The 27,702-nt window shown below is 45.0% G+C and overlaps 1 protein-coding gene and 1 non-coding gene across 2 annotated transcripts; both read left to right on the forward strand.

Annotated features, from left to right (window-relative positions):
- Positions 1–10,854: 10,854 nt before the first annotated feature.
- LOC100736035 (small ribosomal subunit protein uS10-like) lies at positions 10,855–27,346 on the forward strand. The gene is given in 4 exon segments (XM_063257794.1): positions 10,855–11,067; positions 11,209–11,256; positions 11,259–11,379; positions 27,312–27,346. Coding segments are annotated over 4 exon segments (417 nt in total).
- LOC111757745 (small nucleolar RNA SNORA48) lies at positions 17,294–17,436 on the forward strand. The gene has a single exon (XR_002792039.1). It is a non-coding gene; the product is annotated as a small nucleolar RNA SNORA48 (small nucleolar RNA).
- Positions 27,347–27,702: the final 356 nt, after the last annotated feature.

Here is a 27,702-nt window from a genome sequence, read left to right on the forward strand (position 1 = left end):
GGCGGGGAGGGGCCGGGACACACCCCCGGCGGCCGTCGCCCGGCCAATCGTGGGATGCGCCCTGCGCCGGCCGGCGCGCGCCGCCGCGCAAAGGCCAATGGGAGGAGAACGGATGCGCAGGCGCGCTGGAGGAAGGGCGAGCGCGGGGGAGGGGGAGGGGCGATCGGGGGCGGTGCCTGCGCGGCGGGCGTGTGGACGTCAGTTTCGCGGGAAGCTTTGTGCGCCGGACGGAGGCGGGAGCCCGCCTGACCGCCGCATCTGGACCTTGGCCGCCTTCCTCCGCCGCCTCACGGGCCTATGGCCCGCTGGGGTCGGCTACGGGTGCCCGTAATGGGCGCCACCGGACTCTCAAGCCCGGCGAACTTCACCCCCGGCCGTACAGTCTGGTCTCAGCACCAGCTCTCGATGTTGCGGAGAATCCGAGACGCGCTCAGTGGCGCCGGGTGTCTGGCGGAGAAGAGGCCACGTGGCCTGCAACCCGGCTCAGGCTCAGCCCCACGGATCCGAGGACCCTAAGTCCTGCAGTGTGGGAGAACGCCCCGAGGGCATCTGCAAAGGGTACTCATAGGCGAAGCAGGAGGCCCAACTCCTGGCCCAGGTTCCCAGAGCCTGCAGGAGCGGGTTGCCAGCAGATCGGCGCCTGAGACCAGCCCGAGCTTTACTGCTCAGAACACTTGTCCTGTAGGGAGATTGGATGAAGGGCTCGATAGGTGAAGCAGGTGGACACCCCTGGCAGTGGAGGCACTGCTCTTAGGGCAGGTACCCGGGAGGTTGACTTAAAACGGAACCATGACCACCTGGCTTGCTTAGGAGACCCCAGAGCCGGGTGAGGTAGCACACAACTGTAACCTGGGAGACTGAGGCAGGAAGATCACAAGTTTCAGCTAAGACTTAGCAATTTAGTAAGACCTTGTCTCAAAATAAGAAAGGGTGCTGGGGATTTAGCTCAGCGGCATAAGCGCCGCCTGCTTTGCAAGCGGGCAGTCGTGAGTTCAATCCCCCGTACAAAAAAAAAAAGAAAGGATGGGGAGATGGAGTTCAATACTAAGGCCCTGGGTTCAATCCCCAGTACTGCACCCCAAAACAGTGAGGCCCCAGGCAGGAAACGCCAATTGAAGTGGAGACGTGGCAAAGAGGGCTACTATGTCATCCTCAGGCGCAAGTCCCAGGGTGCTAGCCACTCCATCTTTCTGCCCACTGGCCTTAGGCTACCCTAATGAGATGGTTTCTTGGCTTAGGCTTCAAGCATCTGAAGCATAGGGTGCAGGAAGAGAAGGTGCTCCTGGTGGAGGAGTTGGCTGCAGTGCCTACTACTCCTGCCCCTTGGGTCTATGTGGGGAAGTTGGGTCACTGGGATTCATCTCTCACAGCTTCCATCTCCTGCTCAAAAACGCCTTAAAATTAAGTTCTTGGGACTAGGGGTATAGCTCAGCATTATGGGGCCGCCTGGCACATGTAAGTCCCGAGTTTGATTCCTGGTTCCAATAAATAAGTAATAAAATAAAGCACTGACCCCATGTCCCTTCCAGTTGCCACCTTGATTTTCTGCTGCCTTCCACAGTGGCTCTTGAGAGCTGTCTTTGCTTGTCTCTTTCTATATAGAGAGCTGGTGAGCTTGCTTTCTAGTACTTCATAGCAAACCACCACCAATATGGTGCATGAAAAGCACATACGTAGGGCCGGGGGTTTAGCTCAGTGGCACAAGTGCCTGCTTGGCAAGCACAAGTTCCTGAGCTTGACCCCTCGTACCAAAAAAAAAAAAGCACATATATCATCTCATGAAGGATTGTCTGGTCCAGGTTTCAAGGCTGAAGTAGAATTGCCCACCAGTGTGAGTGGGTTGTCTCTAGGATCAAGGGGTTCCACATGTTATGTAGGTCCCCATTTGCTGCTGATTAGATAGGGGTCCTTTCTTAACTTCTGGAGTGAAGGGGTGTCATCATCAAAAGCCCACACATCATTCTCTCACCCTGAATCTCTGACTCATCTCTGTGGCCTTCAGCTAAGGAAGTTCTCTGTTTTTGTTTTTATTTCTTTTTGTGGCACCAGGGATTGAACTCATGACCTTGTGCTTACCAAGCAGGCATTTATGCCACTAGGCTAAATCCCCAGCCCAGTTCTCTGTTTTTAAGGACTCCTATGTCTAGATTGAGCCCACCCAGAAAATCCAGAATAATCATTTCCTTATTTAAGGTCACTAATTAGTAACTTTGACATCTGCACAGTCCCTTTTGTGATGGAACATCATACAGATGTACAGGTTGCAGACATGAGAGCACTCTTCCTACCACCCAGTCTTTTGGCCACCCCAACCAGGCCTTCACCCTCCAGCCCTGTGAGAACAAAGTCAACTGAAAGCCCTGCTTATGGGGGGCAGGGGCCAGGAAATATAGGCCATACTAGAAAGTGGGAAGTATAAACTGGTATGGTGGCACACCCCTGTGATCCCAGCACTTGGGAGGTTGAGGCAGGAGAATCACAAGTTGGAAGCCAGCCTGGGCTACATGGTGAGTTCAAGGCCGGCCTGAACTGTATAGGGAAATCCTATCATGGGGTCCCCGCCATTGAGGGTCCCAGTGGAGGGTAGGGAGGTAGTCCTCCCTAATGGAGGAACTGGCTTGTGAATGAACAGTTGAGAGAGGGTGCAAGTCCTGAGTGTGAACATGGACATGTTTAGACAGAGAGGGGTGGTGCATTAGCTGTGGGAACACAGGCTTGGAGGCCAAAGTAGAAGCAGGAAGGCTCTCTGGGCAGTGAAAGAGGCCCCCTGTCGATGTCGCTCCCGGCTGGCAGGAAGGACACACGACAAAGTCTGGCAGTGGACAACCTTCTCTTTTATTTTTCTTCTCCGTACAGCCTGCCCTGGGATCGCTCCCAGCCGAAGCCTCCTTTGGTCCGCTCCCCGCGGCTCCTTCTGGGCTTCTACTTCCGGGCTTCTCCTTCCCCCCAGGGGCGGCACCAGTATATATATAGATACAGTGTCCAATCATGTTAAAGTGAGCAAGGCAAGCTGATTGGCTAACATCATCAGTTGCCAGGCAGACTATATTGTTGAGCGGGTTGCTTACGCGGTAAGCAGGAAACTAACGTGCTCGATGGGAGGGGTAATCTACCTCAGGCTTTACTCTTTACTACAGGCCTCACGTCCGCCAAGTGAGGCGACCGGGCTCGGGGCTGCGGCTCCCAACATCTCCCCCTTTTTTATTTTTTATGAATGTGCGCATCGTAGCCCTTTCTGGACTGGGTGCAGAGGCTTATGCCCTATGCGTAGGCCCACCATAGGTCCTTGGCTTAGACCCTGGTCGGCCGTCCCATGGTCTGCCAAGGCCCTGAGGCCCTCGTCCTTTATCTAGGGCCAGGCACAAACTGGACGGAACCTGGATGCACACAAGCTTGCACTCATTTCCTCTCCGTAAAGAAATCCCCTCGGAGAGAAATTTAGACCTGGGCAGCATCTAACAGTCCAGCGGCTTACGTGCAGGATGGGGTAGGGCCTGGCTTAGGTTGAGTCGCACCGGGGGAGTACGCTCTTACCCGTCATTGACTCTCCTACCCAGCTATGTCATAATTTTTTAGAGGAGGAGTGTGGGAAGCTCACCACCCCTAGACTCGGTCGTAGGCTAGGCGAGCGAGTCATGCATATGCCTGAGGATCTTCTTGTCCATTTCGGGCTACCGCTATTTTTATTCATCTTGTTGGTTGGTCTGTGATGGATCTCCGGTAGGGCAGGTCTGATCTTCAGTCGAGGGCTTTGTCGCCCGTGTCAGTCTCTCCGGTACCCACAGTGGTTCTCATCCCGATTCCTGTGGGAAAACACAAACCGCGCCTCGGTTCCAGCTGACCACTGGATCCGGGCCCATCCATTGTCCTGTCAGGACATCTTTCCACTTCACCCACCCTTTATGGTTGGGGGAAGGGTTGCAGTGCTCCACGGCTGGGGAGCAATTATCATTATTTAAATTTAAAAAATTGTGTGTGAATAGTGCCATGGATAATCGTGCCTTTGGGGCCAGGCCTTGGCCTACTCCCCCTTTTTGTTTTTGTAAAATTTCTTTGAGGCTTCTATGAGCCCTCTCAATGATTCCTTGACCTTGGGGATTGTATGGGATACCATGTTTTAATTGAACCTCCATCATTTTGCAGAACTCATTGAAGGCTTTGCCTATATAGGCTGGTCTATTATCAGTTTTTAATATTTTTGGTTTGCCCCATGCGGCCCAAGCCGCCAGGCAATGATTGATCACATTAGAAATTTTTTCACCTGTTTCTGCTGTTGCAAATATGACGTGAGAACAGGTGTCTGTGGAAACATGAACATATTTAAGAGTCCCAAACTCCTGTATATGTGTGATGTCCATCTGCCAAACATCACCAGGGATCAAACCTCGAGGGTTTACTCCCATCGGTATGGCAGGTTTGTATGTGGCACAGGAGTCACATAGTCGCACGATATCTCGTGCATCTGCTCTGGAAACATGGAAATGGTTTGCTAGTGTCCTGGCATTGACATGAAACTTATCATGGAAGGCACGGGCTCGCTCGATTGGTGTTAGTAAGGTAAAAATCCATAACGGGCGAGTGGCAGTATCAGCAGCCGCATTCCCCTGTGCCATAGGCCCTGGCAGGGATGTATGTGCTCTTATGTGGGTGGTGAAGACCTTATGGTGTCTGTTCTGAAGCAATGTCTGGATAGACAGGAACAGCCCAGCCACTGTGGAAGTGGATCTAATTAAACCGGCAGTCTCAAGCACTTGCATAGCATTGACCACATACCTAGAATCGGAGACAATATTAATGGCTTCTGAGAACCGTTCAAGAATCATTTTAACGATCTGCAGTTCTACCACCTGAGGCTGATCAGGTTCAAATTGTATGGTAACCGGGGGCTTGCCTAGGATCACATAGGCGCCTATCCCCGTCTTGGAGCCATCTGTGTATATTGTAGTTGCTGGGACTAATGGCTCAGAGGCAGTAACCTTTGGAAAAATTATAGGGTGCTGAGTGACAAATGACAAGATAGGGTCTTTAGGGTATTGATTGTTTATATCCCCATGGAAAACACATCTCAGAATGGCCCATGTATCTATGCAGGCAGCCAGGGTCTTGATCTGGCTGGCGGTATAGGGTACTCGGATGGCTTGTGGTCCTGAGCCAAAATGTTGGACAGCTCTATCATGCGCTTCAAGGGCCAATGAAGCGACTGCCTCCGGGTAATGCTCTATGACTTTTGCAGGTGAGACCTTAGGGTGTATCCACAGTAATGGTCCTTTCTGCCAAATCACCGCTGTGGGCTGTAGACTAGTCTGTAGCAAACAGACATCAAAGGGTCGCCCTGGTTCAATTCTGTGTAAGGTAGCCCCACCTAAGGCTTCCTCCACTCTCTGTAAGGCAGCTCTTGCCTCAGGAGTGAGCCTCCTGTGGGAGGCTATATCTGGGTCTCCCTTCAGAAGGTCGAACAGGGGTTTGAGATCTGAATTTGGTATATGTAAATATGGCCTAATCCAATTAATGTCTCCCAATAGTTTTTGCATGTCATTTAGGGTCCTAACGCCATCCGTCCTAATGGTGACCTTCTGTGGAGAGACTAGCATAGGGGAGATTTTTGCGCCTAAGTAGGTCACCATTTCTCCTCCCTGAATCTTGTCGGGGGCAACATGCAGATTAGCTTGTCTCAGGGCCTCGACCAACTGGCCGAGCATATTATTTAGCATGTCTGGGTCCCTGCCGCTGAGCAAAAGGTCGTCCATGTAATGCACACATCTTATCTTGGGAAAGGATTTCCGTAGGGGGGCCAGTAGGGAATCAAGGTAAATCTGACACATAGTGGGACTGTTGGCCATACCTTGGGGCAGCGTTATCCACTCGTATCTGAGATCAGGGCTTTCTTGGTTAATGGTGGGTAAAGTAAAGGCGAACCTATGAGTGTCCTCTGGATGCAGGGGGATTGAGAAGAAACAGTCTCTAAGATCTATAACATAAACTGGCCAGGACTGAGGGATGGCTGAGAGAGCTGGCAGCCCCCTCTGGACCGCCCCCAGGGACTGCATCTGCGCGTTGACCGCCCTTAGATCATGGAGCAGCCTCCACTTGCCAGACTTTTTCTTAATTATAAAAATGGGGGTGTTCCATGGGGAGGTTGACGGCTTAATGTGTCCTAATCTAAGTTGTGTACTGACTATTTCTGACAAGGCTAATAGCTTCTCCTTAGGCAGGGGCCACTGAGGTACCCAAACCGGATCATTTGACCTCCAGGTGATTTTGATCGAAGTGGGTAGGAGAGCTTCTTCAGCGGCCCCTAAGAAAAACCCAGCCCTTGCCTACCTTTTTTGTTCTCTACTGGTATTGGGGATGTCCGACCCTGTAGGGCATTGCCCAAGCCTTTGCCGGGGGTATATCCCTGGTTCCTGAGTATATCCTTAGCCTGGGGGGAGCAGTTTGACGTAAGCGTGACATCCATCTGAGTGAGGATGTCCCTTCCCCATAGAGACACTGGCAACTGCAACACAAATGGTTGGAAATGGCCCTGATGACCCTCCTCATCGCACCAGAGCAGGGTTGAAGCACTAACCTGAGGAGCTGACACCATCCCCAGGCCCTGCAGCGTGTTATCTGCAGTGTTGGTGGGCCAGTTGGAGGGCCAATCCTTTCTAGAGATAATGGAACGGTCAGCTCCTGTGTCTAGGAGCCCTGTTATATTCTTGCCATTGACCTTAAGTGAGAGCATGGGCCTTTTATCAAGTATTATATGGAGTCCCTCGAAGACTTCCCCTGAGGAACCGAAACCTTGACTTTCTCTAATTTTCTGCTTTGAGGGGAATCTCTTGTGGAGACTGGGGAGCAGCAAGAGCTGCGCTATCTTGTCTCCTTTATTGATTACCATAGTACCCACAAGAGATTGAACCATAATTTTAATGTGTCCTGTGTAGTCTGAGTCTATGACCCCCGGGACTACTATGAGACCCCGAAGGGCCGTGGAGGATCTCCCGATCACCAGACCCACGGAATTTTCGGGTAACGGTCCCTTAAAGGTGGTTTCAACCACTCGAACACCCATATCAGGCACTAATATAAGTCTGGAGGCGACACTGAGGTCCACACCTGCTGACCCAGGGGTGGCCCTTGTTGAAGGCTGCCATCCTGAGCTGTCCTGTCTCTGGGGCGGGGGCCCGCCTGTGAAGGGGGCCCCCTCTGGCCGTTTTTTGGCCCTCTAACATCTCGTCCACAAATACGGTTGCCCTGAGCATCAAAGACCGACCTACACTCCTCAGCTTTGTGTGATCCCCTCTTGCATTGCCCACAAACATATGGTTCTTCATTCCTAGGGCGAGGCCTAGCATCTGTATTGTTTGGGCAATGACGTTTAATGTGTCCTGGCTCCCCGCAGGCAAAACACCCTTTAGCCTTACATTACCCTTCTAACCCGCGAGGTCCCCTCTGCTGTACAGCCGCGGCCAGGAGAGCAGCCACTCCCGAGTTGGAGAGCGGCCCCCCTATCTCTCTGCATATCCTAATCCAGGCGTTGAGGTCCTTGTTCTTATGAGGAGCTATCGCTGCCTTGCACTCCTTTGTACATTGCTCAAAAATCAGCTGCCTTACCAGCGGTCGAGCCACTCCCGGATCAGAAAATATCTTATCGGCAGCATCTTGCATTCAGTCCACAAAGTCAACAAATGGCTCTGTGGTACCCTGAATTATTTTTGAAAGACACAAGGAGGCTGTTCCGGCACCACTTACCTGCTTCCAGGCGCGGAGCCCTATGGCATTGATTTGTTCATAGACAGCGCCGGGGAACTGAGTCTGATCATCAGCGTGCCGACTTTCTCCCATAAGCATTTCCTTGTTCCACCCCCGGTTTCCCCGATTGGCGTTTCTCTCAGCCTGCTCTGCAGAGAACTCTGCGTACCAGGCTCGCCAATCCAGGTAACTACCCGAGGGCAGACACGCCTTTGCCAGCTGAATCCAGTCCGCGGGGGTGAGGGGCCCAGAAGACAGGTTCTCCAGCATGGCAATGGTGTAAGGCGCAGTCGGCCCAAAGGTTGTAACTGCATTTTTAAGTTCTCTAATCTGCTTTATCTCAAAAGGCTCCCATGCATTACGTCCCTGGCCCATAGCTACTTGTACAGGAAATATCCCGTAGGGGCCACTATCTATCCCAGGTGGTGGATGTACCTCATGAGACAAACGTCCCCCCTGCCAAAGCTGCCTGTAAAAATACCGACCCGCCGGCGGCGGAGCATAAGACGGCGGCCGTGATTGGGCGGAAAATGGGGGCCCGTGCATCACTTCCTGTTCTGGCGAAGGGGAAGGGAGCTCCCGGGCGGCCGCCTCGTGGCGAGGGATCGCTTCCGGGAACAGCCCCCAAGGTGGGGCGGAAGGCTTCGCCTCCCTCTCGCGCCGGGGAGCGCTCAGGAGCTCCCCACTCCTCCGCAGACCAAGTTGAGCGGAGCGCAATTCACGGCGCAACGCTGGGAAAGAACCCTGCGACTCCTTATCGAGCGACTTAGGCTCCTGACAGCTGGTCTCTTTGGCCTCCTTGCCATTCAACTTTCCCTCGTCCTCGGAGTCAGACGACTCCGAGGCTAGAGCCCCGTCCTTCTCCTTAGCATCTTTGTTCCCCTTGACGGGCCCCTCTCGGGAGCTCCCTGACTGGGCCTGCTCAAATACCCTGCGTACTTTTGTAAGCTCTTGAGAGCTTTCTCCACAACCACCCTCGCTCTTAATGTTACTACCTAGCATGTTTCCCATTTTTTAATATGTTACTCACCGCATGAGGCCCAAGGAATCCGCCACTTACGCGTGAGCCTGAGGGGAGTCTAAAAGCCCTGTAGGTGCGCGCCACCCAGGGCCCAGGCTTATCCCCAACTCACCTGTCTCGCAGCTCTGTACTGGAGCGTTGTCCGCTGTCACGTCTCGGGGGTGATCAGTCCCCGTGCGGGCCTCCAAATGTCGATGTCGCTCCCGGCCGGCAGGAAGGACACACGACAAAGTCTGGCAGTGGACAACCTTTTCTTTTATTTTTCTTCTCCGTACAGCCTGCCCTGGGATCGCTCCCAGCCGAAGCCTCCTTTGGTCCGCTCCCCGCGGCTCCTTCTGGGCTTCTACTTCCGGGCTTCTCCTTCCCCCCAGGGGCGGCACCAGTATATATATAGATACAGTGTCCAATCATGTTAAAGTGAGCAAGGCAAGCTGATTGGCTAACATCATCAGTTGCCAGGCAGACTATATTGTTGAGCGGGTTGCTTACGCGGTAAGCAGGAAACTAACGTGCTCGATGGGAGGGGTAATCTACCTCAGGCTTTACTCTTTACTACAGGCCTCACGTCCGCCAAGTGAGGCGACCGGGCTCGGGGCTGCGGCTCCCAACAGCCCCCAACTAAATAACCATGATGCCTGGATGTGGACAGCGGCAGTGTGCACATGTAGCATGGGCCTTGTGCTGCAGGAATAAGCAAACCTATATTTCAGTGGTTTAGCAAAATAAAACTGTCTGTTGCTTAGGCTGCATGTTGAAGCTACAAGGCTGTTGGGCCTGTGAATGCAGGCTAAAGGGCAGAGCTATCCAGGTAGGAGTTGGATTGGGTATTCCTATTGGTTGTATCTAAAGCTCTTAGCCTGCTGCTGTAACAGCATACCTTAGACTGAATAATTTGCAATTAATAGAAATGTATTTGGCCAAGAATGTAACTCAACAGTAGAACACTCACCCAGATATGAGGCCCTGGGCTCCTTCCCCAGCACTGATAGGAAGGAAGAAAGGAAAGGAGAAAGGGAAGAAATGTATTTCTTACAGTTCTGGAGGCTGGAAAACCAAGATCAAATCGCTGTAGATTCAGTGTCTGGTGTGTAGGGCGTGCTGTTTCTCTCAGCACCCTCTACCCTGCTGCCTTCATGGTGGAGCCAGCCACCCTCTGTAGCCTACCATTGCTTTCCACTATTCTCCTCTGTCCTCTGACTGCTAGTCACCCACTGTGTTACCAAATCACTGGACACTTGATGCTACTAGCAAGCTTTGGGGTCACCAGCTCCTTGTAACCAGCTCAGCTACTCTGTGAAACTGCTTTTAATAGGGTACAGGGAAACTGCTGACAAAGACAGAATGGTTGGCAAGTATGTGCGGTGACCTGATAGTGGCTCAAGGACCCTCTGTTTGGCCATGGGTAGGGAAGGGTCTCTTCACAGCCTGATGATGCCTGATGCTGCTGTAGGGGAAGGAGTCATCCAAGCTGGAACCATTCGAGAAGCTTGCTGCCTCCAAACCAAAAGTCTCAGAGTTGCTCGAAAGCATTTGTTGCAGCTGTAACCAGCTGTGAGGCTTTTGGAGTAGCTGTAGCATCAAAGAAAGAGGAATAAGCCTGATGTGGTAGCACATTACTAAGTCCAGTATTCTGGGAAGTTGAATTTGAACCCAGCCTGAGCAATTTAATTACTAACAGAAACTCTGTTTAAAAAAACGAAAAATAAATAAATAAAAAGAGCTTAGTATGTACCTCTACAAAGGGCCTGGGTTCAAGCCTAGATATACATACTCACCGTATAGATGTACAGGGTAGGGAGAGACTTGGGGGAATAAAAACTATCTCTGGGAGCCAGGTGTGATGGAGCAAACTTTAATCCCAGGACTCGGGAGGCTGAGGCACAAGGTTGCTGTGAGTTTAAGGCCAGTTCAGGCTACATAGTGAGCTCAAAACAACATAATGAGACCCTGTCTCAAAAAACAAAAACAAAAGCAACTTTCTTTTTCTGAGGAAGATGCAGTTGTGGGTGCAGTGGGTTTTGGTCGCATCCGCTCTTGCCCCTGACTCACTGCTGGTCCCTCTTGCCAAGGAACAAGTTAGTCAGACCCACACTGCTACCATGGCTTTTAAAGATATTGGAAAGACACTCATGGCACCCGAGGTTACAATTCACCGAATTAGGATTAACCTCAGCAGCCATAAAATGAAATTTATGGTGAAGCTGTGTCCTGACTTGATCAGAGGGGCAAAGAAAAAGAATCTACAAGTGAAAGGATTCATTTGCTTGCCTACTAAGACCTTGAGAATCATTACAAGAAAAATGCCCTACTGGGTATGGTGATGCACACTTGTGATCCCAGTACAAGGGAGGCTGAGACAGGAGGCATGCCACGAGTTCAAGGCCAATTTAGGCTACATAAGCAAATTCAAAGCCAGCCTTCACTGCATAGAGAGACTGTTTGAAAACAAACAGACCCCAGAAACACCTTGCAGCAAAGGTTCCAAGACATGGGGTCATTTCTAGATAAGCATCTTTATAAGTGACTTACTGATTTGCATAGTCCTTTTGAGATTGTTAAACAAATTACTTCCATCAGTACTGAGGCAACAGTAAAGGTTAAAATCACCATTGCAGATTCCTATAGCAACTGTTTTAATAAAATGATAATCAATTGTTGGGAAAAAAAAACCCAGAAGACTTCTGGAAAGGTGGTGGAGTAGTGAACAACAGAGAAACAGCCTCTCTGAGATTTGGGGTCCAGATGCTGGAATATAGCAACATGAGGAAGAAAAGAAGGAAGAAAATGGGTCTTTAGAACACAGCAAGGATCTGAAATGAGAATTGAAACCCATAGGGAGAGCCAAAGACAGACACCTTGATGCAGAAAAAGGAGTGGCAAATGGCACTTTTTGCCTGAGCCCTGACTCACTGCATGGGAGAAGTGGCTCAAACCTGCAGATGCATGATGACTATCAGTGATTCCAGAGGTTTCCATGGAGAAACGCACCAGTGGAACAGAGCAGTAGGTACAAGTAGTGAGTTATTCCGGTTAGGACCCCCCAGGAGAGGGTGATTGGCAGGGAGCCTCCTTGGAGAGGAGCTGACTGAGCTTGGAACTTAGAGCAGCTGCAGAATCCACCTAGCAGCTCCTAGTGTCAAACTGAGGCAGAACCAAGTTCAAGTCAGCAAGAGATCAAGTGGCTGAGTTCAAACCACAGGAAACCAATGTGAAGCCAGCAACAGGCACAGAGCTTTGCAGGATGAACAAACTGGGCTCCCGCCTTAGTCAGAAACCAGCCCAAATTTAAATGCAACTAAAGGTTCAGGTTTCCTGGGATCATCCCCTGCCCTACCATAGATGTACCGTTGACTTTCTGGGATTAATTAACATGAATCTGGACTCTACTTGCCCACTCTACCAGTGATGGCAGATATACAACTTGAGGTGCACATTTTTCTTTTCATCTGTCTTTTGCTTTTCTAGTTTTTTGTTTTATTCTTGATTACTGGTTCATGTTTTTATATAAGGGTGAACATGGCATCTATTTTTCTTATTGTCGTTCGGCCTCATTTTTGTTTTTATTTCTTCTTTCTTTCCTTTCTGACTTTTCACTGGTTTCCCAAAGTTCTATAATCTTCCTTTGTCCTCCAGTCTTGTTTCCTTTAAAAATTTTTTTTTCTTATTTTAAAGACAATGAAAGCCATATGTGGTGGCACATACCTGTAATCCTAGCACTCAGGAGGCTGAGGCAGGAAGATTGTTGCAAGTTCAAGATCAACCTGGGTTACAAAGTGATCCCAAGGCCAGCTTGAACACGCAGTGAGACCCTGTCTCAAAAAGCAAAAAATGAATGAATGAATGAATGAATAAATAAAGAGAAAAAACCCAAGCAAAATAAGACAAAATAAAGCCAATCAAAACAAAACAGTGTAAAAACCAGGCATGGTACTGCATGCCTGTAATCTCAGCATTTGGGAGGCTGAGGAAGGGAGGATCACTGTGAGTTTGAGGCTAGCCTGAGCTATGAAGTGAGTATAAGACCAGCCTGAACTGTATAGTGAAACCCTGTCTCAAAAAGAAAACAAACAAAAAGCAGTGTAACTGATACAGGGTTTCAAAACAAGTTAATAAGAAATCAATAATAAGGGACTGGGGATTTAGCTCAGCAGTATAAGCGCCTGCCTTGCAAGCAGGCAGTCGTGAGTTTGATCCCCGGTACCGATAAAAAAGAAAAAAAGACAAAAAAAAAGAAATCAATAATAGCTATCATAATGCCCCTTATTGTCTTCAAAATAGATGCCAATACCATCAGACATAAGAAAATCAAACAGGGGCTGGGGGTTTAGCTCAGCGGCATAAGCACCTACCTTGAAAGCAGGCAGTCGTGAGTTCGATCCCCGGTACCGATAAAAAAGAAAAAGACAAAAAAAAAAAAAAAAAAAAAGAAAATCAAACAAAATAGAATAGAATAGAATAGAATAAAGCAAAACAATGAGTACAATACAGGATTTCAAAACAAGATAATAGTAAATTCAGAATAGCTACCATAATAATGTATCTTGTTATCTTTCAAATAGCTTCCCATGCCATCAGATATAATAAAATCAAACAGGGCAAAACAGAATAAAACCAAACCAAACAAAACAATAAAAATGAAACAGAACTTTAAAACAAGATAATAGGGAATTAACAATGGCTACCACTGGGGCTGGGGATTTAGCTCAGTGGCGTAAGCACCTGCCTGGCAAGTGCAAGGTCATGAGTTTGATCCCCAGTACCAAAACAATCAAACAAAAAAACACAGTGGCTACTACCTTCAGAAGGAAATCCACCATAGGTCCCACACTGTGTATTGTTATCCTCTAAATGGATGGTCAGATTACCAGCTTTAGGTTGCAAAATCAATGAAACACTAACCCCTACAAGCATTAAATAGTATTTTACTTCAAAAGCTATCATCTCAGCCTGTGTTTCTCCCGATCAGCCAGTCACTCATGGTTGGTGGGGAGGACCTTGGGCTGTTCTTGTCTCTCAGCCTGTGCATTGAGAAAGGGGCATTTGGTTGTCCCCCCTGCAGCCCACACATGGTGCCAACTCACAGGAAGTGGCTGGCTTTCTCCAATCTTGTTTCTTTTTTTCTTTTCTTTCTTTTTTTTTTTTTTTTTTTTGTCTTTTTCCTTTTTTTATCAGTACCAGGGATCATCGAACTCACTCACGACTGCCTGCTTGCAAGGCAGGCGCTTATGCCGCTGAGCTAAATCTCCAGCCCCTCCAATCTTGTTTCTAATCTCTTCCTCTTCTGTTTCTCTCCTTAACCTCTTTTAAATTTTTTCCCCTGCAAGGGTAAAATTGGCATATTGACTGTATATTTACTGCATACAATTTTCTAATTTGTTTTAGATTTTGTTATATAATCACAAATTTACTTCATACAGTTAAAGGTAGCAAATTAATAATAACCAGTTTGTCTTTTCCCCATGTGTTACGTGCTGTTATTATTATTGATTGTACTACTTTAACCAAGGTGACATAATTTTGGAGGGAGGTTTGGAGGATCAAACTCAAGTTCACCAGGCAAGTACTTAAGCCACTGAACTAGATCCCTGGCCCCATAATTTTTCCAATAAGATTTTCTTTCTGGTATTTAAAACTGAGATTGCCTAAAGGTCATAAAAAATTCTATAAGTGAGCACCAAAGAACCAGGGACTGGGCCAAATAGGCAGCAACTTCTCATCCCCAATAAATTGAAGAAGTAGGATCTTGCAACAGACTCAAAACTCAAAAGTCAGTGGGAAGTCACTTCCTATGGGTTCTAAAAACTAGCAATAAACTGAGCATGCTGGTACATACCTGTAATCCCAGCACTTGGGAAGGTGAGGCAGGAGGATTGTCACAAGCGCAAGGCCAGCCTGGGCTACATAGTAAGTTCAAGACCACCCTGAACTACATAGCAGGTCCCTGTTTAAAGGAAATAAAAATAGGGCTGGAGATTTAGCTCAGAGGCATAAGCACCTGCCTTGCAAGCAGGCAGAAGGGAGTTCGATCCCTGGTACCGATAAAAAAGGAAAAAGACAAAAAAAAAAAAAAAAACAGAAAATGAGAAGACATTTAAGCAAGATGGAACCCCAGACCTCCAGCTCACAAAGACAAACCCAGGGTGGAACAATGAGGTGGAACAATTCAAAAGCTACTCACCTGGACTCTGAGTGGTAACAGCAGAACTAACAAAGGAGATACATCAGGCTCTAGAAAAAAATCAAATCAGAAATAATTTCTCAGATAACTCCAGAGAAAGTGACCTTAATGAAAGGTTAGTGACCCTAGGGCAGATACAGATTTCTTTTCTCTTTTTGAGATAGGGTATCACTATGCAGTTCAGGCTGGCTTGGAGCTCACTTTTTTTTTTTTTTTTTTTTTTTTTTTGTACTGGGAATCGAATTCAGGACCTCATGCTTGCCAGGCATGTGCTATGTGGCTGAGCCATATCCCCAGGCCCTTGAGCTCACTTTGTAACCCAGGCTGGACTCAAACTTGCAAGGATCCTCCTGCCTCAGTTTCCCAAGTGCTGGGATTACAGTGGTGCATCACCATGCCTGGCTTCACATTTTTTAAAATAGAAGAGTTTAGGAAAATGATGGTAACAAATGTTCAACATAGGAAAGAAATGGAATCCACAAAACAGATTCAAACAGATATTCAGGGAATTAAACATTCCATTGAAAATGTATGTAACAGGGGCTGGAGATTTAGCTCAGGGGCATAAGCACCTGCCTTGCAAGCGCATGGTCCAGAGTTAGATCCCTGGTACCAATAAAAAAAAAAATATGCAACAGAATGAGCCAATGTGAAGACCAAATTATCAGGTATGGAAGATAAGATGACAGTTAACAATAATGAAAAGAAAGATTTCTTTAAATTAGCAAGGGACCATGAGGAATTAATCCAACAGCTGCTGGATGAGGCAAAAAAGAATAACATAAGATTGATTAGAGTCAATGAAAAAGCAGGAGATAGCACAAATAACATAAAAAACCACAAATGACATTAAAAAAAAAAGCTGCTCATATAAGTAATGGTAGAAAACTTCCAAAGCATGGAAAAAGAATTTGACATGAAGATAAATGAGGCATGCAGAACTCTAATTAGCCATAGTTTTAAAATCTACATCAAGGCATATAATAGTCAAGATTCCAGAAATTCAACCTAAGGACAAAATATTAAAAAACTTTTAAGGGCTGGGGATTTAGCTCAGCGGCATAAGCGCCTGCCTCGCAAGCAGGCAGTTGTGAGTTTGATCCCTGGTACTGATAAAAAGGAAAAAGACCAAAAAAAAAAAAAACTTTTAGATAAAAGAAACAAATTACCTTTAAAACAATGACTTTTTTTTTGTACTAGGGATCGAAATCATGACCTCATGCTCACCAGGACAAGTCTAATGCCCACTAAGCTAAAGACCCAGCCCCACAGCTGACTTCTTAACACAAGCCTTGAAGTCAAAGAGAGCTTCGGGTTAAGTATTTCAAGATCTAAAAGAAAACAACCTCCAGCCCAGATTGATGTAACCTGTAAAACTATCTTTCAAAATTGATGGAGAAACCAGGCGTGGTGGCTCACACCTGTAATCCCAGCACTCAGGAGGCTGAGACAGGAGGATTGTTGTGAGTTTGAGACCAGCCTGGGCTACAAAATGAGCTCAAGACCAGCCTGAATTGCATAGTGCGACCCTGTCTCAAAAAGACAAAAAAAAAAAAGACAAAAAAGTTGATGGAGAAATAAGACACTCCCATGACAAAGAACGTCTGAGGAAATCTATAAACACCCAATCACCACTCCAAAATATTCTAAAGGATATTCTAGAAAGAGATAATGAGGACTGTAACTCCATGGACCCCACCAGAATGAATCTACCAAGTAAGCAAGCAATTAAACAGAGAGGAAAAAAGGAAAACAACAGGAAAAAAACATGACAAAGATAAATCAATATATATCACATATGACAATACAAATTGTCTCAATATATATTGAGACAATCAAAAGAATGGGACTGGCAGGATGGAGCAAGATGCAAGATCCAAAAAAATTGCTGCATAAAAAAAATTTAATTCAAAAAGAAATTCATAGACTGAGAGTCAAAAAATAGAAAACAGTATATGATTGGAACTCAGAAAAAAGCAAGGTAGATATCCTATTTGCAGACAAAGTAGATTTCTTTTTTTTTTTTTTTTTTTGTCTTTTTCCTTTTTATCGGTACCGGGGATCAAACTCACGACTCCCTGCTTGCAAGGCAGGCACTTATGCTGCTGAGCTAAATCCCCAGCCCCAACAAAGTAGATTTCAAACCAAGGCTAAGATATTAAGTTAAGATTAAGAGATGTCTTTATTACTTTTCTCTCAGTGCTGAGACAAAATAACCAACACCCAAAATGAATGAAGGACGGGTCTCTTTAGCTCACAGTTTATCAAAGCTTCAATCCATAATCAGTTGGCTCCAAGGCAGAGTGACATGGCAGAGAGGCAACTGTTGATGGCAGTGGAAGACAGAAAAAGCAAAAAGACCCCCCTGGCAATGGGCAAAGAGACACCTCATTGGTGGTGTTATTCTTGTATCAGTCAGGGGCAGAGTAGATAACAGTCCTTTGTTAGTCCTAGCTTGATGCCTGTTTGGTGGCCAGAGCTGTTTCATGTTTAGGACACATGATGAAAAAAAAAAAAAAAGGCAATAAGAGCAAAAAGGGAGGATTAAAGAGCAAACCTCTTTCCCTTCATTGTACTGTAGGCAGGGCAGATGTAGCACTCACACCTATAATCACAGTACTAGACAATGACTGAATCACAAACTCTAGATTCAGCTGTCTCTGAAAAGCACACCTCAATGACTTCTTGAGGCTTTGGGGGACATCCAGACACAAACCATAACAGTAGCTACCCTGTTTGCACACAAAGTAGATTTCTTTTTTGATACCGGGAGTTGAACTTATGACCACATGCTTGCAAGGCAGGCGCTTATACTGCTGAGCTAAATCCTGAGCCCTTAGACAGAGTAGATTTTAAACCAAGACTAATTAAGAGACACAAAGAAGGTCACTACATCCTTGTAAAGGGAACAGTCTAAGAGAAAGAGAAAACAATCATAAATATATATGCTCCGAATACTAGCAGGTCCAACTACATAAAGCAATTTTCTTTTTTTTTTTTTAATCCTCAATACTTTTTTGGTCCTTTTTTTGAGGCAGGGTTTCACTACATGGTTCAGACTGGGCTTGAACTCACTTTGTAACCCACGTTGGCCTCAAACTCATGGCAATCCTGAGTGCTGATATTATAGGTGTGCATAAATTTATATATAAGACAAATATTAATAGGCATAAAACAACAAAACAACTGTAATGGGGGATTTCAATACCCCACTGACACAAATAGAGCAACTAGACAAAAATCAAAGAAATATCAAAACTGAACCAAATTTTTTTTCTTTTTTAATCGGTACCAGGGATTGAACTCTCGATCACACACTTACAAGGCAGGCGCTTATGCTGCTGAGCTAAATCCCCAGCCCCCTTGAACTGAATTTTTTAACAAATTGACTTAATAGAAGTCTAGAGAGTGTTCCAATCCACATCATCAGAATTCACGTTCTTCTCAGCTGCATCCTCCAAAATAGACCACATATGAGCTCATAGAACATTCTTTTTTTTTTTTTTTTTTTTTTTTTTTTTTTTGTCTTTTCCCTTTTTATTGGTACCAGGGATCGAACTCACGACTGCCTGCTTGTAAGGCTGGCACTTATGCCGCTGAGCTAAATCCCCAGCCCCATGAGCTCATAGAACATTCTTAAGTACCTGAAAAGGAGTTGAAATTATCCATGGATATTATCAGACTATAAGGTAATGAAATTGGAAATCAATGGCATAAGAAACCACAAAACTCTATAAATACATGGAAATTTGGGGCTGGGGGTTTAGCTCAGCGGCATAAGCGCCTGCTTTGCAAGCAGGCAGTCGTGAGTTTGATCCCCGGTACCGATAAAAAGGAAAAAGACAAAAAAAAAAAAAAGTAATATAAATACATGGAAATTAAATAATACCAAGAAGAAATTGACTTTCAGTAGAGTGGAGGATGCTGATAAACATAGGATCTGGTTCTTGAAAGAACTGGTGAATCTCTTCAAGTAGATAAGGTGCATTTGACTATGCATGCAGAGTAGAGATTTTTCTCACCCCTTTGATTGTGGTAGCAGGGGTGAATTTTGAGACAGGCCAAATTATACATAGGAACATATATCTGAGAATTTTGTGTCTCTGCCCTGTGGCACACTTGGTCTTGTAGAGACTAATTTCTGTAGAATTAAATTTGATTATTTAGTTTTTAAAAAAATATGAAGTAGCTCAGGGGGCTGAAGCAGGAGGATTGCTGTGTGTTCAAGGACAGCCTGAACTTCATAGAGAAACCCTGATCACTGTGAGTTCAAGGCCAGCCTGAGCTACATAGTGAATTCAGGACAAGGCTACACTGTACAATAACATCCTGTCTTAAAATAAATAAGTAAATAAATAAAATAAAAATTTCAAAAAAAATCAATATTAGTCAATGAAATTCAAGATGTAATTAAAAACCTACCACCAAAAAAAAGCCAAGGGCCTGACATTCACTGTTGAATTCCACAAACAATTTAGAGAAGACCTAATGCTACTTCTTCTCAAACTATTTTTTTTTTTTTTTTTTGTCTTTTTTATCGGTACCGAGGATCGAACTCATGACTGCCTGCTTTAAAGGCAGGCGCTTATGCTGCTGAGCTAAACCCCCAGCCCCATCAAACTCTTTAATCAAACTGAAGCAAGTTAATTCCTGGAAGCAAGCATTACCCTAATATCAAACCGCAGAAGGATCCAACCGAAGAAGACAATTGCAGGCCAATCTCTCTAACGAACATAGGATCCTCAATAAGATACTGGTAAACAGAATGCAGCAAATCATCAAGAAGGTTATACACCATGATCAAGTGGGATTCATCCCAGGGATGCAGGGATAGTTCAACATATGCAAATCAATAAATGTAATACAATATATCAATAAAGCAAAAGACAAAAACCATGCGATTGGAGCTGGGCATGGGGGTGCATACCTGCAATTCCAGCACTTGGGAGGCTGACACAGGAGGATTATTGAAAGTTCAAGACCGGGGCTGAGGATTTAGCTCAGCGGCATAAGCGCCTGCCTTGCAAGTATATGGTCGTGAGTTTGATCCCCGGTACCAATAAAAAAGAAAAAAGAAAAAAAACAAAAGAAAGTTCAAGATCAACCTGGGCTACAAAGTGAGCTCAAGGCCACCCTGAACTGCATAGTGAGACCTTGTCTAAAAAAAGGTGATCATCTCCATAGATGCAGAAAAACCATTTGACAAAGTCCAATACCAATTCATGACAACTGCCCTAAAGAAAATTAGAATAGATGTTCTTTATCTCAATCTAATAAAAGCTATCTGAGAAACCAACCACCAACAGCATAGTAAAACAATCAAAAATGGAAAGCTTTGACTCTAAGGAACAAGCCAAGGATGCCCACTCTTTGTGTGTGTGTGTGTGTGTGTGTGTGTGTGTGTGTTTTGTTTTTATCAGTACCAGGGATTGAACTCTCGACCACACACTTGCAAGGCAGGTGCTTATGTCTGCTGAGCTAAATCCCCAGCTCCAGGAAGTCCACTCTTACCACTCCTATTCATTAGCCAGAGAAACATTAGCCAGAGAAATTAGACAAGAGAAAGAAATAAAAGGAATAAGCATATGAAAGGAAGATATTAAACTATCATTATTTGCAGATGACACGATACTGTGCACAGAAGACCCCCAAAACTCCATCAAAAGGCTTTTAGATTTAATAACCAAATTCATTAGTGTAGCTACTCAAAAATCAATAGCATTCTTTTATACAAATAACAAAACCACTGAGAGAAATTAGGGAAACAATGCCTTTCACAATAGCATCCAAAAAAATGAAATACCTGGGGTTGGGGATTTAGCTCAACGGCATAAGCACCTGCCTTGCAAGCAGGCGATCGTGAGTTCGATCCCTGGTACTGATAAAAATGAAAAAGAAAAAAAAAGAAATACCCGAGAATCTATCTAATGAAGGATATACATTGACAACTACAATGCTCTGAAAAAAAGAGATCAAAGAAGATATCAGAAAATGGAATGATACTTCTTGTTCTTGGGTAGAAAGAACCAAGATAGTGAAAATGGCCATACTTCCAGAATTGTTGATGCAATTCCAATCAAAATACCAATAGTTTATCTCACAGAATTAGAGAAAATAACCCTAAAATTTATTTGGAACCAAAAGAGACCTAGAATAGCAAAAGAAATTCTAGGCAACAAAGGCAAGACATGGGGATCATAATCCCTGATTTGAAATTATACTATAGTCAGGCATAGTGACATAGCCCCTGTAGTCTCAGCACTGGGTGTTAAAAGTTTTCTTGCTCAGTAGAGAAGCAGAATATAAGAAAAAGTAAAAGTGGCCTTTTTATTTAAAGGACTTGGAGAGAAGCCCACAACCGGCAAGGGTTTGGCTTTCTCCTCTGCCCAGATATGGGAGTGTGGGGTATATGTGACCTTTGACTGAATGTGGTACTTGGGGTGGGCATTTATGACATAAGAGAAGCTGACTAGAATTTTCTTTGCAAGCAAGGGAGAAGGAAGGAGGAAGTTGTAATCCAGGAAGAAGGAGGAAGTGGCGCTCAGGTTAAGTGTTTGCAGTTTGGCTTTCTGCTATGTTAGACCATTGCCATAATGTCTTATAATTTATTCTAGGGCAAAACTCTTTAAAAAAAAATTCTATCACTGGGGGAATTGGGGCAGAAAGATCACCACAAGTTTGAGACCAGCCTGAATTCCATAGCGAGACCCAGTCTCAAAAAAGAAAATCAAGGGCTGGGGATTTAGCTCAGTGGCGCCTGCCTGCCTGGCAAGTGCGAGGTTATGAGTTCAATCCCCAGTACCAAAAACAAAAACAAAAAGAAAAAAATCATGTATATGTGATACTGGTATAGGAGAATGAAACTCCTGACCTACTATATGTCCAGTATGAGTTTGTGTTCTCTAAAATTGAAGAATGAATTTTAGGAACAACGGAGGCTAGAAGTATATATTTATTGAGAGAAAGAAAGCTTCTCTCTGAGAGAGAGAGATAAAAGGAGTCCTGAGTGGGTTGCCAAAGACTCTGTCTTTTCTGGGGACTTTTATAGAGTAAAACTACGAGGTGAAATGGGTGCAAAGTGAGGAAAAATGGAAACTCTCAAGGCAGATGGGTATGAGGTGGGACAGAACTATGGTCAACCAGTAAGATTAACTGTTCAGGTAAAATTAACCAAATCAGGGACAAATTGGGAAGTGAGTCACAAAGCAAGCAGGCACACTTAAAGAACAATGACTCTTCCTGTAGGGGCTTGGGATGGTGGCTCCTGGCTTGCTCAAAGTGATCCATACCTATTTAGAATATCAGTCCCTGATGTCTGTACTTAGGGTGTGGATGCATTTGTTTTGTCCTTTGTTTTGAGATCTGGCTCATAAGGGGAAGTGTATGTCTCTTCCAAGGTCCCAAGGTATTTGGTACTCTGTGCCCTCCTTTGAGGGCCTAGACTGTCTGACTGCCTATATTTTCTAACTAACTCAGCTGCCTGTAACAGTACTGGCAAAAATAAACAAAAACAACAGACCTGAGGATAATGGTGACAGAACTGTGGGGGATCGGTGGCAGCTGAAAAGATAATAAGTATGAAATATAAATGACCTTTATTTTGAGAATGTGGGGAGAGACACCCTGATCCCCTGGGGCGTGGCATTTCCCCCCAGGGTCGGCGATCTCTCCGTGGAACACGTGGAGTGGAGGCCTTGTAAGTAGCCTTGGTTTGGGGTGGAACCTAAGGGCGCATTAAGGATGCACAGGTAGCCCATTGGCCTTTGTTTGGCGCCAGAGGTAAATTCCTAGGGGTGGTGGAGATGGAGCTTCTTGGTTCCGCCTGAGGCTTTACTGGGTACAGTGTCCTGTCTGGGCCAAAACTCTTTCAAATGAAACAGACTAGAAGATGCAGAAACAACTCTAAACACACTCAGCTACCTTATCTTTGAGAATGGAGTCAGACCCCTTCACTGGGAGAAAGATAGCCTCGTTAGCTGGGGATTTAGCTCAGTGGCATAAGCGCCTGCCTGGCAAGCAAGAAGTCATGAGTTTGATCCCCAGTACCAAAAAAAACAAAAAACAAACAAACAAACAAAAAACCCTCTTTAATAAATGATAGTGGGAAAAAATGATTTTCCACATGGAGACAATTAAAACTAGACCTATATCCTTCACTGTGCCCTGAACTAAAATTGAAATGGAGCAAAGATACAAATATTAAATAATAGAGTATTCTGTCACAATATAGAAGCAAAAGTACAAAATGAACAGGCTTATTGAGTTGAAGACTTGGAAAGGAGCACACAACCCATGGCAGCAGGGCTGTCTCCTTTGACCGGAATATGGGGTATAGGACATGTGTAATCTTTGACTGGGGGTGGTACTTAGGACGGGCATTGATAATGCACAAGGAGCTGATTGGAATTCTCTGTGCATGGGAACAGGAAGGGGAGTTGCAATTAGGACTGAGGAAGAAGCAGGAAGTAGTAGGCTTTCTCACGTTAGCCTTCCGCCTTTAGACCACTGCCATAACTGTATGGTAATTTATTCTAGGGCAAAACTCTTTCACTAAACGCAAAATCTGCTGGAAGATAGATTAGGTAGAATATTGCAGACATACATGTAGGCAAAGACTATGAGAAAACCCATATCACACAGGAAATATTACAAAAAATCAACAATTGGGACCTCATCTTATTAAAAAGGTTTTGCATAGGGGCTGGGGATTTAGCTCAGCGGCATAAGTGCCTGCCTTGCAAGCAGGCAGTCGTGAGTTCGATCTCCGGTACAGATAAAAAAGGAAAAAGACAAAAAAAAAAAAAAAAACTTTTGCATAGCAAAAGAAACCACCAACAAAGTGAAGAGACAACCCACAGAGTGGGGAAAAGTCTTACCTAGTTGTTCCTTAGACAAAGGGCTAAGACAAAGAACATATACATGAAGTGGGTTCCTAAACAATATAGGAATCCAAGCAGCCAAACTGATAAATTTGGAATTCAATTAGCTGAGTTCAGCAACCACTCACATGGATCCATTTCAGAGTCTCACCAACTGGCTGCAAACTGGAAAATTACAAAACTTTTAAACAGAGAACTACAAAAATGCTGTTAGAAACAATTTGCTAGAATCTTACATTAATTTTTGGTTGACACCTGTATCCTGCTTCTTTTGTTGAGCAGGTTAATTTTTCTCCTGTGGGTACAGTTCATTCTGTCTTTCTCGTGGGACTTATTCCCTGAGTAATTTTCCATTTTCCTGGGTCAAATATAGGGCACTAGTTAAATGCAGGGCTCAAGATGGTGTCAGTTATGTCAAGCTACAACAATACAGAATTGAAAAAAATTTAAAGACCGGGCCAGGAACATAGATCAGTGGTACAGTGCCTACTTGGGAAAATGAGGTTTTGAGTTCAATTTCTGGTACCAAAAAGAAAAAAAAAATTTGAAGTCCCAACCCCAAAATGGGCATCTGAAATGATATATACTTTTCAGATGAAGAAGTAGAAACAGCAGATAAATATATGAAAAATGTTCAACATCAGTGGTCATTTGAGAGATGCAAATTAAAACTACACTTAAATTTCATCTCACTCCAAAGAAAATGGCTATTATCAAGAAATCAACCAATATAAAGGATGATGGGGCTGTGGTAAAAAACAAAAAACCTTTCTTCACTTTTGGTGGGAGTGTAGACTGGTGCAACCACTGTGGAAATCACAGTGGAGATTTCTCAAAAATCTAAAACTAAAAAAACTGAAAGTAAAGGTCCCATTTGACCCAATTATTTCCCTTTTTGGCATCTTCCTGAATTTAAAACATCATACCACAAAGATACAGGAGCACCCATGTTTATAGTAGCACAGTTTTTAAAAGCTAAATCTCAGAAACAACTCAAATGCCCATCAACCAATGAATGGATAAAGAAGATGTGGAATTTTTACACAGTAGAATACAACTCTGTCATAAAGAAGGATACATTTGAGACTTCCTTATCGGAGACCCCTAAAGTGAGTGCCAATCTCCTGTCAGGTATCACAGTCCACAGGGAAAAGAAAGAGCAGGAGACAAAATGGCAGTGCCACTGGGATCTGGGATGACCGTTTGTTAACAGGGAACAGAGTGAGAAAAATCTTAGCCGGCTGTTCTTCAAACAAAGGAGTAGTATCTAGAACAAATAAAGAATTGAAAAAAATCGGGGGAATAAAAGGCTATGAGAGAGCCAGAACACCAGCATTTATTGATTGAGGAGGGAATTATTGGATGACTCAGAAGGTGGTGGTGATTTTGAACTAAGGAGGATCTTGCCCTGGGGCATCTTTAGTTTTTATAGTCTTAGTCTTAGTAGATGGGAGAGTATGGCCCATCCCTAATGAGCTAATGAGAAATTCTCAAAAGGTGGTACCAATAATCCCAAACCTCCTTTACCCTTTAGGGAAGTATGTAAAACTAATCATTGTGTGTTTGTGTGCTCCAACAATTTCTCAAGGATGCACCTTGAGACCATACTCTTAAGTGAAATAAATTGGACATACCTATTTAAATACTGTATTATTTCACTGGTATTGTTACAGGCAGCTCAGTTAGTTAGAAATATAGGGAGTCAGACTGGGGATTTAGTTCAGCGACATAAGTGCCTATGTGGCAAGTGTGAGATCACTCACAAGTTCAATCCCTGGTATCAAAAAAAAAAAAAAAAAAAAAAGTGTGTTGTTTAAAAAAAAGAAATATAGGGGGTCAGACAGCACTGAGCCCTCAAAGGAGCCAGTTCAGAAGCCCACATACCCTGCAACCTTCGAGGAGACAGACACCTTCTGCTGTGGGTCAGATCTCAAAACAAAGGGCAAAACATGGGGCTGAGGATTTAGGTCAGGTGGCATAAGCGCCTGCCTTGCAAGCGCGGTCGTGAGTTTGATCCCTGGTACCGATAAAAAAAAGGGCAAAACAAATGTACCCACACCCTAAGTATAAACATCAGGGACTGATATTCTAAATAGGTATGTGAAAGAGTTTTGGCCCAGACAGGACACTCTAGCAGGTGAAGCCTTAGAGGTGGAACCAAGGAGCTCCTATCTCCCCCACCGCTAGGAATTTACCTGTGACTCCATCTTCCCCGTCCCTAGGAATTTACCTATGGCGCCAAACAAAGACCAATGGGCTACTGGAGCATCCCTAATGCCCCCTTAGGTTCCACCCCAAACCGAGGCTACTTATATACCTTCCATGCCACATGTCCGCCAGAGAGAAAGCCAGACTCCAGCGGCTAGGGGTGTTTTGGTTTTCTCCCTCCTTGTTCTTAGAATAAAGGCCTCTTTTGTTTTATGCTTCTCATCTTTTGGATATAATCTTATCAGTATGGATCAACTTGAGCAAGCCAGGAGCCACCATACCAAGCCCCTACAGAAGGAGTCACTGTTCTTTTAAGCGTGCCTGCTTGCTTTGTAACTCACTTCCCCATTTGTCTCTGATTTGGTTAGTTTTACCTGAACAATTAATCTTACTGGTTGACCATAGTTCTGTCCCACCTCTTGCCCACCTTGCGAGTTTCCATGTTTTCTCCACTTTGCACCCATCTGACCTTGTGGTTTTACTCTATAAAAGTCCCTATAATAAAAGACAGCCTTTGGCAACCCACTTGGAAGCCCTTCTTTATCCCAGACAGAAGCTTTCTTTCCCTTAATATATTCTGCTCTTAACCTGCATTATTCCTAAAATTCATTCTTCAATTTTAAAGAACACGAAGTCATACTGGGACATTTAGCAGGTTGGGAGTTTCATTCCCCTATATCAGTATGAGAAACTGAAAGTATAGATAAGAACCAAAATGTATAAAATATATTGAGACATGGGAAGGAAATGTTTATTTATGAAAGGAAACAAGGGTGGAGGGAAAGGATAAGGAAAAAAAAGAGAAGAAAAATGGAAACAAAACTTTTGTAAATAAGGAAGGAAAGATGGGCTGGAAGGAGGGACAGGGAATGGGAAAAAAAGAAGATGCAAGATATATCATGTATGGGTACCATTCCCTATGATAACATTATGTATATCTAAATACACCAATAAAAAAAAGAAGGGCTGGGGATTTAGCTCAGCAGCATAAGCGCCTGCCTTGCGAGCAGGCAGTCGTGAGTTCGATCCCTGGTACCGATCAAAAGGAAAAGAGAGAAAAAAAAAGACCACCAGAAGCCTCCTTCCTGCAGGCAGCCAGTGTGGGCAGAGAGAGCCAGAAAGACCCACCTCTGCATCCCTGGTACCGATCAAAAGGAAAAGACAAAAAAAAAAGAGAAAAAAAAAAGACCACCAGAAGCCTCCTTCCTGCAGGCAGCCAGTGTGGGCAGAGATAGCCAGAAAGACCCACCTCTGCCTGCCGGGTGCTCCACCAGAAGTCTCCTTCCTATAGGCAGCCAACAGGAGCAGGGATATGCTGTCAAGTAAGCCCAATGCACCTGTGGACTGCCATTGGAGACCCTTGGTTCCTTCACGAAAGCCATCATCCATTCACTGGGAGAGTGAACATACCTCTATGTGCCTGCCACCACCGCAGGAGTCCCAGTATAGACACACAGGCTGAGAGAAGCAGCCCCACCTTCACACACACCTGGTCACTGGGGAAGCCCCAGTGTAGCTGCACAGGTCTAGAGAAGTTCACCCCACACCCTGCTACCTCCCTGTAAATGTGGAATCAATGGACCCCAGGTGCCTGTCCCATTCCCCCACACTGCAGAGGGGCTGCCAAAGTGGAAAGTACCTAGGGCCCCACAACCAGCTTGTTGAGAGGAACTCAGGAGAAC

This window comes from Cavia porcellus, unplaced genomic scaffold, assembly GCF_034190915.1.
Source record: "Cavia porcellus strain 051 isolate PalLab524CR breed Dunkin Hartley unplaced genomic scaffold, mCavPor4.1 scaffold_1, whole genome shotgun sequence".
Taxonomy (NCBI): Eukaryota; Metazoa; Chordata; class Mammalia; order Rodentia; family Caviidae; genus Cavia; species Cavia porcellus.